Source organism: Pygocentrus nattereri, chromosome 3, assembly GCF_015220715.1.
Source record: "Pygocentrus nattereri isolate fPygNat1 chromosome 3, fPygNat1.pri, whole genome shotgun sequence".
In the NCBI taxonomy this organism is placed as follows: domain Eukaryota; kingdom Metazoa; phylum Chordata; class Actinopteri; order Characiformes; family Serrasalmidae; genus Pygocentrus; species Pygocentrus nattereri.
This window is the reverse complement of record NC_051213.1, coordinates 22,756,418-22,773,163: the sequence shown is the minus strand read 5'-3', so window position 1 is coordinate 22,773,163 and position 16,746 is coordinate 22,756,418. Positions and strand designations below refer to the sequence as shown.

At 38.9% G+C, this 16,746-nt stretch overlaps 1 protein-coding gene across 1 annotated transcript in view; it reads right to left on the bottom strand.

Annotated features, from left to right (window-relative positions):
- Window positions 1–6,948: 6,948 nt before the first annotated feature.
- The window catches only part of LOC108433587 (glutamate receptor ionotropic, kainate 3), a 126,689-nt gene continuing 116,891 nt past the window's right edge, over window positions 6,949–16,746 (bottom strand). The window contains exons 14-16 of the mRNA XM_037537028.1: window positions 16,125–16,350; window positions 15,363–15,613; window positions 6,949–12,681 (exon numbers count right to left, since the gene is read on the bottom strand). Of these exons, the coding sequence (XP_037392925.1) occupies window positions 12,253–12,681; window positions 15,363–15,613; window positions 16,125–16,350 (906 nt within the window). The 3' untranslated portion in view covers window positions 6,949–12,252. The remainder of the gene's footprint in view (window positions 12,682–15,362; window positions 15,614–16,124; window positions 16,351–16,746) is intronic.

Sequence of the window (16,746 nt, the reverse complement as noted above, 5' to 3'; positions counted from 1 at the left end):
ACCTGAATGCTGAGTGTAAAAGTAAATCAGATGTCAGTGTTGATGACATCATGAACAGTGCTCATAATTTCTTGTCTGTACTGTGCAATTCAGTCTCTGATTGTACATTAATCCAGAAGTGAGGCATTTTGTTGTGATGTAGCATGGGTGTAGCACTGCTGCAAATGACACATCATACATAGCGCTGGATTCTGTGATCCTTGGGCAATAATTGGCCCCCTGGAGTGAATGTCCTGCCTAAATGTTTAGAATAGAGTCTGTCCTTAAAGGTCATCAAAGAATCCACCCTACCCCATACAGATAAGACATATGGAACATTGTGGAACATTCACTCCCTGAGGGACACTCACAGTGTAAGAAATGTCACCCAAGAATATGGCTTTCTAAAGAAAAACATTTTCCCCGTTGACTGGCTCTTTGACCCTTCTTTATCGGCCTACTGACTCTATATTTGCAAAAATATTGCAGTAAGGTGAATTAATGTAGCAAATAAGTGTTCTGTAAAGCCTCAGTCAGTCCTCAATTTGGAAAGTAGACACTAGGTCAGGGCATGATACAGAATTGTAAATTGCATGTTTATGAACTTTTTCTCCCCACTGGAAATGGAGCTTGTCTGGGCTTGGGTGTACTTCAAAGACACTAGCTGTAGGCAGCAAGCAACCTTGGGATAGAACACAGGGAGCTTTTCCTCAGGTAGAAATGAAGGAAAAGTGCAGAAGTTGTTGTTTGATGAGGACCGCGACGTGCCTTGCACAGACAATAAGAATCAAAACATTCATTGCATCCCACAGTGCCTCCTCAGACAGTAAAATGCCAAACATGCTGGATCTCAAAATCTAAGTTTGGCATTTTACATCTACCATACCTATAGATTTGGATGAAGTCAGGATATACTTGTAATGGTCGTGTTTTTTAGATGTACATTATTATACTCTTCTAGCATTACTTTCTTTGCAGGGTGCAACATCTTATAAACATAAGCAGTCTAAAATGTTCCTCCGTTTTAAGCTGATCATTGTTTGCCAGAGAGCCAGCTTTCCCATTATCTTGCATAAATGTAAGTGTTAACTGTATATGTACTAAGTAGTAGAGCTTGAAGAAGGGGGTAAAAAATCAGTTTGTAAACAGTTTGCGAAAAAAAAAATCCTCATCTCAGAAGCCAAAAATGGAAGCGCAGTCATTAGCTGTATAAGTGACTTAAGTAGAAAGTATCAACACAAAATGAAGAAATATCTGACTTGTTCTTTGTTCACTGGTTTTTGTCACTTACAGAACAGAAAAGCTTATAATCTAAATAAATCAAAATAAAAAGAGCTAATTTTCTCTTAAAAATTAGCTGTTTTCTGTTTGTTATGTCACAATTGACCATTTGCAAAAAACTTCCCACCTCTCTTAGTTATTGTTCCTCTATCCATCACCGTGTCAGTTCAGACTACCTGGTAGCACCTGTAACAGTGATATGCATGTAGGCTAATTAACAGAGAGCAACAATGGTTTCCGAAGACCATGTTTACATTAATTAAAAAATTGTTTTGATGTTAAATCTATTTTTTCATGTGCAGCATTGGTACTTGTTGTTTAGTTCACCTGCTCTGGACCAAAGCATAAAATTACATACATTGTTGCATTTTAGTTCTGGTCCGCTTAGTGTTCACACTGACATAATTCACCGTGAAGCAAAAGTCATATGAGTAAAAAGTTCTGACTGATTTGAACAGATTTTATGATGTCCAATAATAATGATCATTTCCACTGAACTTTCTGAATAATGCTGTTCTCTGTTCTGTATGGACTCGTTGGTTTTATTTGTCTTGTTTTAGCTGTCTTGTGATATTAGATCAATAAGCCATGAAGTTCTCTGCCTTTCTGTGGTTTTGCACAAGACAAACCAGAGTGAAATCCGCGCAACATCCTTGAGTGGCTTACTGCTTTTACAAAATCAAAAAACCTTGGAACATTAATACATTAAATAATTAGATTGCTGTCAAATGTGTTTATTGAATATTTTATAATAATGCCAAACATGTCTCAGCCTCATTTAAAACCAAAGCTGTTCTATAATTGTTCTGTAAATTGGCCCAGAGCTTATGATGAGATGACAAAACAGGCATGTGTCAAAAGTTGCTAAGTTAAGAAAAGCTAACTGGTTAACTAACTGATCTTAATGTCAATGTTAGAGACAAATGTTAGCTTACAAATATTTTTAACCCTAAAAGACCAGGTGCACTCTGAAAATAGAAATCCTAAAAAATTAATCCAACATTTTTTCAGCTCCAGGAAGGAAATAAACGGGTGTCGGTTTCACTGCAGGTTTGTTTTGAGAGGTTTGTCAGTTGTTTTTTTTTTTTGGTTTATTTTTTTTTTGCTTGATGGAGCAAGAAGCATTTACAGACAATTATGGGGTCAATCAGTTGTTTAAAAAAGGCAATTCCTTAAATACTGTTAAACTACTAAACTACTACTTTATCACTTAGTATTCTTTATTGCTGCATAATCTTGAATGAGTGCAGATTAGGAAAAAAAACTCCCAGAATACTGGATTCCCTGTAGAAATGCAGTGTAACATCTTGGTACACCTAGAATTTATCAGTATAGGAACTGAGCTTTGATCTGTGCTATCCTCTTTTTTTTAGATTGTTTTGGACTAAAATAAAATGGTAAAGCTTAAAATTTAGAGGTCCGAGCAACAGTAAAAAGGGGTCCAGCTGCTGAGCAAACATAACAGAATAAAATTAAACACAAACAAAAGAGAATTAGTCAATGTGATTGACTAAAGTGGAACAGCATAAAGTAGATTGCTTTCCTAACAAATATATTTGAGTTAAAGTGAAAGTGTTTGTTTAAAAGTACTTAAAAGTACTGTTGTGTTGCAATAATGTCATTGTAGGCACTGGATGACGATGTCAGACCTAAATGTTATCTATAATGTACTGTACTGTAAACACAAAGATTCACAAGCTAATAGTGACATTAAGAAAGAGGAAATAAGTTTCCTTCCATTCCGGACAGACTGCTGAGCCTGTTATTGTTCTTACAGTGTGAGGTGCTCAGCCTTATTTCGGAGTGCTGCCCCGTGATGTAAGCACCTGCAGCCGTGCTGGGAGCTTCGCTTTCTGCTCAGTCACTGCCTGTGCCAAGGTCAGCATGCAGTGCCCTCCATCAGAACAATCTTCCAGCTCTGCTCCAGTGGAACCAGGCCTTTCACCCTGCACTCCTCAGAGATGGAGGAGCCAGGTCCTGCACTTCTCTGCTCAGCCCCAAACAGGTCGATGATACATGGCTTCTCAGCAGTGGCAGCTCACTCTGGAGAATTAGGGGAAACCACAGGCACAGTCAAGGTCAAGGGGGAGCTGTGCTGACCTTTGCTTAGTGTGGGAGGGTTTAGCATGCCAAATCCCTGATAATCCTCTTCTGGAACAATTATGTTTAAGCAGTTTATTGGACAGATTATTAATGACATTTGTTTTGCAGTCATAGAAGGGATCTTGAGATCTTACACCATCTCTGCAGAAAATGTTTAGATGGAGAAAAAGGCAGCATTAAGTGTAAATGGTCTTCTGAAACACAACACCAGTGTGCAGTGTTTTACCAAAGCATTAAGAGATATTTCATGGGTGAATATTTATAATGCTCAGCCTGTTACACAAAACAGGGGAAAAATAATAACCCTGTTAAAACCATAAAAACAACATAATGTTCTTTCATAGTATAAAATGGCTCTGACCCACTTTCTGGATGATTCTCAATTAGTGCACCCTTTGTCTTTTAAAAAAACATGCAGTAATTCTTTATAGGTCGTTCATGGTTCGTGTTGTTCTTTTATTCACATTTAGACACATCAGACTTAATTTTCATCATCATCATCATCATCATCATCATCGTTGCCCGCTAGTCCAAACAGGGTCATGGTAGCAATTGGGAGAGCAGAGAATCCCAGATGACCCTGTCCCTCGCAACTTCCTCCAGCTCATTCCCGGGGACCCCAAGCTGCTCCCAGGCCAACTTGGAGACATAATCCCTCCAGCGGGTCCTAGGGCGACCCCGGGGTCTTGTCCTGGTAGGCTGTGCCTGGAACACCCCCACCGGGAGGCGTCCAGGGGGCATCCGGATCAGATGCCCGAACCACCTTAGCTGGCTCCTCTCAATGCGGAGGAGTAGCGGCTCTACTCTGAGCTCCTTCCGGATGACCGAGCTCCTCACTGTATCGCAGAGTGTGTAGCCCGCCACCCGACGAAGAAAGCTCATTTCCGCCGCTTGTATTCGCGATCTCGTTCTTTCGGTCATTACCCACAGCTCATGACCATAGGTGAGGGTTGGGATGTAGATCGACCGGTAAACAGAGAGCTTTGCCTTTTGGCTCAACTCCCTCTTCACCACTACAGTCCGGTACAGTGACCGCATTACTGCTGCCGCCTGTCCCAGCCTACGGCCGATCTCACGATCCCTCTTCCCGTCACTCGTGAACAAGACCCCAAGATACTTAACCTCCTCCACCTGGGGCAGGTCCTTTCCCCTTACCTGGAGTGGGCATGCCATCCTTTTCCGGGCCAAGACCATGGACTCAGACTTGGAGGTGCTGATCCGCATACCAACCGCTTCACACTCAGCTGCAAACCGCTCCAGCGAGCGTTGGAGGCATCCATGTGATTCCGCCAAAAGAACAACATCATCTGCAAATAGCAGAGACACCACCCTCCGGCCTCCACACATAATGCCCTCCTGACCCTGGCTACGCCCGGACACTCTGTCCATCAATATCATGAACAAGAGTGGAGACAGAGCACAACCCTGACTTAATTTTCAGTTTTTCTTAATTTTTTGGTTGGTTTTTGACACACTACTCTTTATACACTTGATTTTCCCAACAGAAGCTTTTATTATACTCTTTCTTATGCACACACACACACAGGAAGAAGTGCACACTCTCCTGTTGCTGTCCTGGCTTCTGGCCTTTGGCTGTCTGTAGGGATTAATTGATAGTGAGGGATAATAAATCTTCCCATTATGAGGAAGCTCCTACCCTTCACTCATTATTCACCCCTGCCTTCTGCGCCACATGTCCCAGGGCACCTGAAAATTTTTGCGGCAGCGTCTGACTGTCAAGGTTAATTTCTCTCTTATGTGGTCTGTCTGCTAGTCTATTGCAGATGACTATTAGAACATTAAAGTAAATTCAATTGCCTTCATCATCGTGTGAACTTTCAGATTATCCTTACAAAATGTAATTCCCACAGTGATTTCAAATGTCATTAAACAGCATCCTTTTACCAAGATATTCTATACACATTGATTTAAAGGAGAAATCCAGTGATGTTTCAATTGTATCTCCATAAAATAAGTTGTCAGTATGTAAACAAGGTTGGACAGAGTGACTTGATATGCAATGCTCCATTGTAGAGAAGCCAGAATTGTTCACAGTGGGGGTGGTGATAGGAACCAAGAGTCAACACAACACAAATATAGTAATTTTATTCACTATCCAAAACCACCAGTGAACCCACACATGACCTCTAAGTGTTATTATGTTGATTTTGGTAAAATATGGTACATCTGAAAATGTCTGACATCAGGCAGTGTATTTACTATGTGTATGTACTAACTCTGTCATGGAGCTCAGAGATATTAAGATCTTTGGATATCTGATTTCTATCTCCACAATAAACCATTTTACATCAAACTTTGTTTATATCTCAACAATTAATTTATAATTATAAATTTCAGAAAAGGGGTCAAATTCCCATGAACAAGTTTGATTGCTGATCAAAACAAATTGGGATGTTTTGTTGATGGCTGATATAAATATACTCTGATTAGGCATTATAACCACCTCCCTGTTTCTATGCTGATTGTCCATTTTATCAGCTCCACTTACTATATAGGTGCACTTTGTAGTTCTACAATTACAGACTGTAGTCCGTCTGTTTCTCTGGACCCTGAGCCCTTGGTAGAAAGGATTGCTTCTGGGAGCAGCAGTAATAACCAGGTTAGATGGAGAATCTTTTGTGTGTCCTTAAGAAGGATTGACTAGAAGCAATATTATTATATTATTATGCTAATCAGTGGTAATAACAGCATTGGTGCTCTTGTTGGTTGTTATATCTTGAACCAGGATAGCACATGGTTAATGACTTTCATTTTATGTGTGAAACAATATAATATTTTTATAACGTGTTAAAATGATTTTAAACTTCAAAGGACTAAAGTAACAATCAGTTAAAAAATGTACACAAAAGCATTTCATTCAATGCCTTACACTCCTGGATGTGGGCCATCACTTCAGTTGCTCAGTCTGATACCTACATAACTTGCGTATTAGTTTCTGCAAAGACTGAAAGCAGTCACTCAGGTAGAAGTAAACAAAGAAACGGTCGTCTTTTTGCAGCTTATGAAAAGGCAGTTTTGCCTTTGAAAGATGTGCATGTGTAGAGGGAAGGTGTTTTAAGTTGGGGCTGCTGAAATTTTAAGCAGCATATGTGTGACTTAGGCAATGACGTCCTGGACATCCTCTCTCTGCTCTCTCATTTTGGATGAGCATTATACAAATGAACTGAGCAGTGACCAATCAGATTGTTGATATGCGTTGTGACAGATTGTGACACCCGTAGTGACATGCTGAGATTTAACACTGGAAAGCGCACTGAGCTGGAAAAATAACGGTTGATAAAAACTTCATTACATCATTTCCTATAAGTCAGTACATGATGTGCAAATGCTGGAAATGTAAGAATATCATACTGGAGTAAGTTAATTTATTCAGATGGAATCTCTAACACCTTTTCTTCCTTTACTTTTGACCTTTTGCATTTTACACTTGCTTGGATGTTTAAGTTTCAAGAAAGCAGAACTTGTGGAGGCACTGTCTGTACAAACCCCAGTAATAGTAAAGAGGATATCTGCCTCCTCAGCCACTGCTGATTTTATACAATTCAGGATACCATCACTAAGAGAAATATTTCATATGTTTTTATTCAAAATTTCAAAAGCATGTAACCCATACAGCAATCTGTACAATTGAATTATTCACAGTGTGTCAAAAGAAAAATAATTCACTCACTCTCCTGTCTTCTTAATCCTCCCTTTTTATCAACATCAGATATACTATGTCGTCTCTCAGCACATACTATTACTAAGAAAAAAAAAATACAAAACATTACAAAAAACTATATTCATAGAAATTCATCTCCACAAATAAACCCTGGGTGGCACCATGAGATCAGCTGTTTGATTATACATGTTTTCTGCTTAGTGATCAAGTGCAACACCCCAGCCCCCCACCCTCCAAAAAGGGTCAAATAAAGGAGACATAACCATTTTCAAACGAAAAATATTAATGGATCACACGTTCTGTAAAAGTTTGTTTTATTTTTTGTTTCATATAATTTTGCAAAACAACAGTATTCACATTGCTTATTCATTCTTTTTATAAAATAGAGGTTTATGCTCCATAAATAGGACTGATTCAAATACCCAAACTAAATTTTCTATGTTAAGTTGCAATCAGTACAGAAAAAAAAAGTCATCATTTATAATATTCGGTTCATAAAGTATACGGAAATATGTGGTCAATGTGGTCTTCACACTCTGGCAATGTAATGAAACTGATTTGTCACAGTGTAAGGATAATTATGATTATATCTTACAAAAATTGCAAAATACTCATTGTACCACAATGTCTGTTGACTTTAAGTGTAAAGAAAGGTTTAGTCTATTTTTACCAAATTTATTTGTTGTTTGGTATCCAGTCTGTTACTTGTGGATTTCAGTACAGGGATATGTTCAAATAAAGGCATCGTCTCACATTGTAATCTCTTGTTTTGAACCAAACATTTTGAAAGTCTGTGCAACATAAGTTGATGCTGATCCAAAGAGCCAGGTGCTGAAGGAGAGTGAGAGAAATCATGATAAATCATACCTTCCTCTAAAGCAATCACAGCTACTGCTCCAAGAATCAAATACTATTCTTTATTTACATACACTTGATATGAATACATTAGTTTTTTTTATTTAAAAGGGGAGTACATACATCAAACTGTTTCCTTTGTTCACTTGGTACTGATATCAACCCCTGCTGTTAATGAATTGGTTGCTCAGGTAATTAGATTTAGAGATAGTATCAATGTCCTCTAAATCCATCTCATGTATAGCCATAGAACAGATCCTATACTACAAAACGCATGTACAATTTCTGATACGGCATTTGTCAGATTATAAAGAGGAATGGTGCTGGGAATAAAGATTTACAGGTAAAAATCAGTATTTAGCAAAATACAGTAATTTTCCTTTTCATCTAATATATAGTCTACTTTGCAAGAGGGTGTTAAAATTACACAGAATTTAAATGCCACTAAACACAATGAGCTTTCACCGAGTCAACACCAAATCACATGAATTGGAGTTATTTTGATCAGTACATTATCTGCAATAAAAAGAACGCAAAGTGTTTTCAGCACTGTCCTTTATATTTACCTCACAGAGGTATGCAGTCTCTTGTGCTGCCTGAAAAGGCAGCAAGTGAAGACTCTTAGCACCTACATCTCATAATGCTAACACTGCTCATTTGCATTGTTTGTCACATCTACACAACAAACTAAGGAAACCTTTGACACGGAGCCTAGCCTAATGCAGTCTATGGGAACTGCCGCTTAATTCTGCTCATTGCCTAAGGGAAATAAGCTTGGATCCAAAAAAGAGGGTCCCTCATCCATTTTTCATTCTGACGTTGTCCTACGAATACTAGTCCCTATTTTCTGCCCTGTTTCTGAGAGAAATCGAAATAGTAAATCTCAAGTCTGTGCAGGACTCTCAGACAAGTACTTTCAGTGGGCACCCTGGCAGACTGCAGCATGTCCTCAGACAAAGCAAAGCTAAAAGCCTAGCTACCCCCCCCCAAAGCTTTTAGCTCACACCTGCAAAAATGAATAGGCTAAAGGCTGTGCAAAAACCAAGGACATTTAGCAGAATTTTGGCCAGATGAAATGCATTGAAACACCAGGCATGCATGCATGCACACATGCATGCAAACACGTCAACACAGTGAATGTAGGGACGTGGTGGTCATTGTAGGAATGCCTTAAATAACTGGATAGCAGCACAATATTTGTTTGTGCTGAGCACATTTTATTTTTAGGTGGAATAATGATTGAGGTTAAAGTGCAGACTGTTTAATTTATTTATCACAGCTACAGTGCTGTGCAAATGTAAGCGACCACCCTTCATTTGTTTTCCAGTCAAAAATGGTTGTGACCTTTTTTCAGCACTAGGAAAAAAGAAGACAAATAGAAGCCACTCTCAATAAAATAGCTTTTTTTTTTAATATTGTCCATACTTTGGTATAATATGGAAGCTGTAATGAAGGCAAACACTTTTCAAAGAAAAATATTTTATCACACCTCCAAAGTCAGACTGCAAAGTTGGTTGCATTTTTTGCTTCTTTTTTTCCCCCCACTTATCTTGCTTTGACTTTCCCTTTTCTCATGCGAGTGAATCCAATTCATTTAGACATATCTCCTGAAAATGAGAACTTGCTCTTTTTGCTGTTTTGACTGCAAATTCAAAGTAATGAAGGCTAGTCTCTGACTTTTGCACAGCACTGTACACTGAATGAACCATATAAAAATCACAGCTCTTTTTTACACATTGCCTCCCCATTTTAGGGGATAAGTGCTCAATTATTTCTTGAGCTGTTGCATCATTAGCATCAAGTTGCATCATGTTCAAGACAGCTAGCGAAAGGCCTAGAGCTGATTCAAGATCTGGGGTCTGTTGCTATTGTCACTCAACATGAGGACCAAAGAAGTGTTAGTCCAAGTATAGCAGGTCATTATGAGGCTGAAAGGATTAAAATAGGTCAGTCAGATATATTCAAAACATTAGGTGTGTCAAAGTAATGACATGAGCAAATAGTGCTGAATAGATAAACAACCCTATTTGGAATGCAGGCAGAAATGTCATAGAGCACTATGAAGTGTTGAATACCTAGCATGATGCAAACTGCTGGTATTTCTCAAGCATAAAAAGGCCAAACTAAAAAGGACTTAAAAGCCTATAGAGCTCAGGGACAAATTATTTTGGTCAGATGTGAAGATGTAATGAAAAAACGAAAGCATGGATTAAAAAAAAACAGAAATACTGTGGTATGGGCACATATGACTGACAGTGGAACTGGCTCACCTGGTTTTATTATTGACTGCTGATGACAGCAGTACAGTGAATTTTGAAGTGTACAGAAGCATTTTAACTGAACCGATCCAACAAAATGCCTCAAAACATGGTGCTTTACCCACCTTGCAGTAATACAATAATGCAAAACATCCTAAAGCAACTACAGAGTTTTTCAGGGATAAAAAGTGGAATTTTCCACACTGGCCAAGTAAATCACCCAATCTGAAATCCACTGAACATGCATTTCACTTATTGAAGGCAGAAACTCCCTCAAATGGGGAGGAACTGAATTGGGCTGCATTACAGACCTGGCAGAGCAGCACCAGGGAAGATCTTCATTGCCTGGTCATGTCTATGAATCTTTGATTGTAAAGGATTTGTAACCAAGTGACAATTTCATTTAGGCTTTTTGTTAATTCTTCATCTGTCTTTGAGTTCAGACTGAAATTCTGTACTTTAACCTCATTGTATGATTTCAAATCCAGTTTGCTGGAATGCAGAGCCAAAACGGGAAAACTGCGCCACTGTCTGATTACTTACAGACAACATGTAACTGACGGCAATACAAATATTATTAGAAGTACGCTCCTTAAATAAGGAGCGTACTTCACCAAACTACTAGATAGCATATGTAAATAATGTTATAACAAATGGATTTTGGGGGTTACGTCAGGATTAGAACATCACGAGAGGAAGTAATGTTAAGATATGACATGATCAGACTGACGGCAGAAATGTAGCATATAATGCTTTCCAGTCCTAAAAATGTACGTCATGTAAATGATAACACAAGGACCACTCGTCTTCTTTTTCATCCACTTTGCTAGTCTCTTCACTCAAGGACCCAGGCAATGAGTACAGAAATAGATGGAAAGAAACTGAAATGCATAGGAACATACTGTGCTAATTTCAGACCATACTGACCAAATAACCAAGGTCATACTGAATATATTCCGATATACCACATTAGGCACATACCTAATTATATGTTTTATGTATTAGTATAAATGCTTTTGTAGGCCCTTAGAAAGGGGACGGGGCAACTGTTTATGTAGAATGTGTCTGCATCTCACTAAAACACATGGTAATAAAACATGTATTTACTTCCTAAAAAATGCTAAACCTGGAAAGTTCTATGACATTAGTATAAGCAAAAAGTAGAATGCTATGCAGTAAAGTGAAGTATGTGAACTTGTGTGTGTATTTGCACAATAAGCAGTTTTCCAATACCACGGCATCAGTCTTACCCTCTGCAATTTCAGAGTGGATGGTGTATTCAGATATCTAACTCGTTTTGTGGACAGATCTTTGGCAATTATTGTGTTAATCAGTCATCTCATTATCATTTAATGTGTACAAAACATCTGGCGGCAACGTACGATGTAGAGCACAAACAAATTGAATTTTAGTCCTGGCACTATGATGAGACACGGCACAACATACAGAACCGTTATTAATTTCAGGGTGGAAAAACAACTCTGCTCATTTAAATGGCAATATGCTTTGTTAGCTTGAGTTATGTCAACCCTGTTTGTTTTGTGCATTCAATCTGTGAACCAGGGAGGGCGCCACGTTTCTCTGTAGTCTCCTTGGAAGTCGCAGATCTAGAACTGCGCACACTGTCACTAACTGCAGATATTACCCAGTTGCCAAGTCTACCAACCCAAATTAAATCATTCATTAAGGTCCAAAGCATGCCTGCAATGTAGCTCCCATAGAACTGTTCCCTTGCCAATAGTGCCAAAGGCCCTCAGCATTTTTGACAGAATCCAAATAAAAATAGTCAGTCACTGAATTTCCAAAATGAATTGAATGTGCTATAAATGATACTCTAGGAAAAAAAACTACACCCCTTGTGTCAGTCTGTAGTTCATTTATTGCCATGCTTCAAAGAAGCCTCTTTTCTCTCTTATTTCATTTGTTCTAATGAGATGCTTGTCTTTTTTCTCAGTATGGGGGACGGGGTGGAGAGATGGAGGAGGGGAATACTCCTTCGATTTCCAGAGAACAGATGGTGAACATGTGTTTGTGTTTCATACATAAACATCAGACGCAGGGCCGGACAGCTCTGGCCTCGTGGCTGGCTCTCTTTCACAGGAAGGACACGGAGCGGCCTCCCTCCCTCAGTGGCATGGTGGGGTACATTGGCTTGAGGATGTGGTCGTTACCTGGGTTGCTGCTACTGCCGCCGTTCTGATTGGCCGTTTGGTTGCGGATGTCTCTGCGGTTGATGGTGAATGCCGTGATCATCTCGGAGCCGTAGTCCCTGCTGTCAGGTGCGGCGCCGGGAACGTGCCTCAGGTGACCGTCCCCCAGGCAGGTCATGGAAACACGGGCGTCATCGCGGTGTTGCAGCTCATGTTGTCCTTTCCCGGCAGGCGACGGTCGTTGAAGGTGTGCATGTTGATCACGGCGTCCGTCTTCACCATGGCCGGCGGCTGGTGGTGGCGCCTGTGCTTCACTCTTCTCTCGCACGTGAACGACAGTCTGATCTCTTCCACCACCGCACTGCAGAAAGACCTCTTGAGGGGAAAAAAGACACATGGTGGGGTAGGGAGAAAGCAAAAGAGGAAGTAAGTACACCCATGTCCAATCAGTGTGACGGCCAGACTGTCAATGCGCTAACTGTGCGGAGTGGGAGGGACATGAATTGAGGTTAACTGGGCATGACACCATGGTAAATGATTTTTCTAGCTATTTTTTAAGCTCTGCCCTATTACCTTTAAGGCCATGTCCAGTGCAACCCTTTTGTCTAATAATAATTGGCAAATGCACAACTGTTCTGTGTTCCTTTCTGACATCTGCTAGGACTAACAGGGGATTCGTTTTCCATGCTCTAATTAGTAATAATCTGCTTAAACACAATAAATGTATGAATTGCACACAGCAGTAATCATAAAAAGTTTTCCTATAAGATGTTTCCAAATGCTTCCCATATCAGCTGTGACATAAGCATGGAGCAAGATGTAATTTTTTAAGCTTAGATCATGAAATAGGCTATAATTTGTTCTGTGCATTCAAACAAAGTTAGATCTCTCTACAAGTGTAATTTGTCAACAACATCCAAGGAAAATGACCCTCTGATCTTAAACTATAACTACTAGTAAAACCCTGAAGGCAGCAAATTTTGATGTAGAGTTTGATGTAATATATAAACAGTGTTAAATTTTCAAAACATTCAATTTTCTCCCCAGTCCGTATATTCTGTATATGGAAACTAAGTTGCAAATATCAGCCTGTTCTAAATTCATTGTTTGTGACAGCACAAAAATCCGTTCATTCTGTCTATAGCAGTTCAGCTCCTCCCACCCTCTGTAAAGTTATAAGGGGTGTGTCTGCTTGGACTGTTTTTGAATGAAACACAATATAGGGCATCCAGTCAAAACAAATATAGGTCTTAAAGGCACAGTAAAAAAAATCAGCCTGTTTAATTCACAGAGATAAAACAAGGTTGGAAAACAATCATGCTAAACTGAATTCTGACTGTTTTAGTACATAAAAACACACAAACTTCATCATTGGAGAAATTAAAATACAAGAAAAATGTAGGATATGGGACATTTCAACTGTATCATGAATTTTCTCATGATTTTCAATCTCTTCGCTGCTACTCTATCACTGGAGTGATGGCTAATATTGTGAGTTCTTGTGTGTAATGAGGATTATACTAAAACAATATGATATGTAAAGTACATCTCCCATGTCTATGGGCTTTGTATGTTAAATGGCAAATGTTTTGAATCTGTGGTACTTTTGGCTTAGATACGGTTTAGAAATGAAAATGGCATAAAAATGGAAAAGGAGTCTATATGTTAAGCTCAGAAATGTACATTACTAACATGTTTCTTGTGTGAAGTGCAGGTTTTTCATTTAAAGGCACAGAAAACATTTTGTCTTAAAGTAGCAGTGTCAAAAATCCTGAAATCAGACAAAACTACCACGGATTAAGTATGGACCAATTAAAAAAATAGTTACAAGGATAGATAAACACCAGCAAATAGTTCACAGAGGTGATAGTGATGCCTTTAGATAACACTTCAGCAGATGACTTTAAAATCACCTCACCGATGTATAAATAGATTTGCTATTATAATGATGCATTAATTAGATAGAAATTACAGGGGACGCCATGTTTGTTTTCTATTTTCTATAACAAAGCTCATTAACCTTTTTAATTTGATCTGTTATCATCCACATTAATGTTTTAATGAATTTTATCTTCCATATTAACATACAATGTCAGTGTTGGTATGAGCACACAATTCTATACAATATTAAAACAAAACCATAACAGAGACTTATATATAATGCCTAGACCTGCTAGTTTCAACATGAAAAGCACAGAACATCCTGCTCCAGCTATAGAGAACTACTGAACAGCTTGTCCTACTGCTAATACAATACATCTACAATGGAACCAATTAATCATTGAATCATGAAGCTACAGGCTATATTCACACATTTTTATGGTGCACTGTGTTTTTTCCAGACAGCTGATACTTGAGTGGTCTGTCATTATAAATCATCTAATCCAAATAATAGAACTCTGTACAAATATACAATTGTGAAATTATGATACACTACTGACTTTGACAATTTTCTGTCAGAACTGTACATTTGAAAAGCTCTTTTTTGGTTGATGTTGCCAGCACTGTCCGCTTCCTACTGTTAAACATGATGACATGAATTCAGCTGGTATGAATTATTCAAAATGCTCATAGTAATATTCCAACAAATGTTCAATATACCAACAAATAACAATGCTACTGTGAAGACCAAAGGAAGGCAAACACCTCATTATCTACTTTATGTGGAGGTTCAGTAAGATTTAAAATGTTTTTTATATTTAAACATCTCATTTACAAAAATGGTTCTTTAAAGAACCATCCACTTAAAGGTTCTTTAGAGAACCAAAAAGTTACTTTGGCATCAGATTTTTTTAACAGAAATGGGATATCATCTCATGTGTTGCTGTTTTCATCATATAATGTTATTCATTCCATTTCAATGTTTTGAAAATAAAAACTTTCAAAACTTGCTGTTTATGCATGAGTCCCTGCCACCCCGCTGACCCACACTACCTTACCCAGCTCCCTAATGCTTTTTGTTTCATGCATACTAAAATCACCTGGAGAAGCAAAAACAGTTTCAAGGCCAAGTCACAAAAAATAGCCACAATCTCCCTTTGAATCGTGACTCACCTGTTCACGCTCTGCTGTTTTCCGAAGCTTGTAGATGAACTCCCCTATAGCCACGAAGACGGAGAGCACCAGGCCTGATGCCAGCACGATGAAGATGCCACCCAGGTTCTGGATGCCCATTGGGCCTGCTTCGTAACGCTCGTCTTCCTGACAGCTGCTTCCGCTCCACCACTTCTCCTTCAGCACATGCAGCCGCCCATCCTCCAGTAAACTTAAGATGGCTATGGTCACTTTGTCCCTGTATGGAGAGCCTGGGGGACAAAGTTGCAATAAACATACTTATTGTGTTTAAGTCCAATGATTAATGGGTTATGTGTCAATATTGTGCACACCCTGAATTACATTTCTCTGCTCAGTAAAAGATGAACTGCATTTAACCCTTCAATTTGTACTTATTGCCAAACAAAGACATGCGACATACTAAAATGTTGAATAATTTTTACTCATTAAAACATATTATATCATTAATACCATGTTTTCAACATCAAAATGGAAAAGCACAGAAGTACAGAATCAAATCTGCTAAAATTGAATATATATGCATCTAATGTAAATGTAATTTATTATGCAACAACATACATGATATGTAATTATGTAATAATAGAGCAACACTACAGCAATAACTCAAGACTTCTAAGAGTTAAAGGTGGTGCTGGCGCAGGTGAATTAAAATTTGAAGGGCCATGTTATACCAGGAAGACCTAGAGATCTGTAGGACACAAGTGATTGATGTAAATGCCGATAGGTTATGTGCTGTGTTACCTTTGGGTGTGCCAATGCCGTAGCCTTTGCTGTCAATAATGCCTCCAACTTGGGTTAGGTTACAGTTCCTGCGAGTCACATATTCAATGGTAGTAGACTCCATAAGCAAGGCATAGTCAGACTTCAGGACCCTTTGGATACCATCTTCAATTGACTTGACGAGCGATGTGCTCTGCTTACTGCTCATGAAGGCCCACATCTTCTCAAATGTTGATACCCTGGATTTCTAGAAGGAAAAAAAAAATCATCTGGCACCATTTGGCATTTGGGTCTTTGGAAACTATTGGCCACTGTCTCATCTTCTTGTCTTTCCTGTCACTGTGCAATGTGCTGTACTAGCTGTACCAGACATGATGTAGACTACCCAGCTGTGTGCTTGTTTAAGGCATTTAACAATACTGCTTGACCAGTCCTTGTTACAGATTCTCACATATAGTGCAAAATTATCTGGACATCTGTGTGTAACTAATTCAGTTATAATGAATATTGATTATGAATCATGAACCATATTGTTGCCCCCTACCCAGTGCTAAAAATGTGGTTGTGTCTGAAGTGCAAAAGAAGAGCTTATACGGACATTATCTGGGGTTGTTGTAGCTAGCGCGCTTAGTTAAATCTAGCT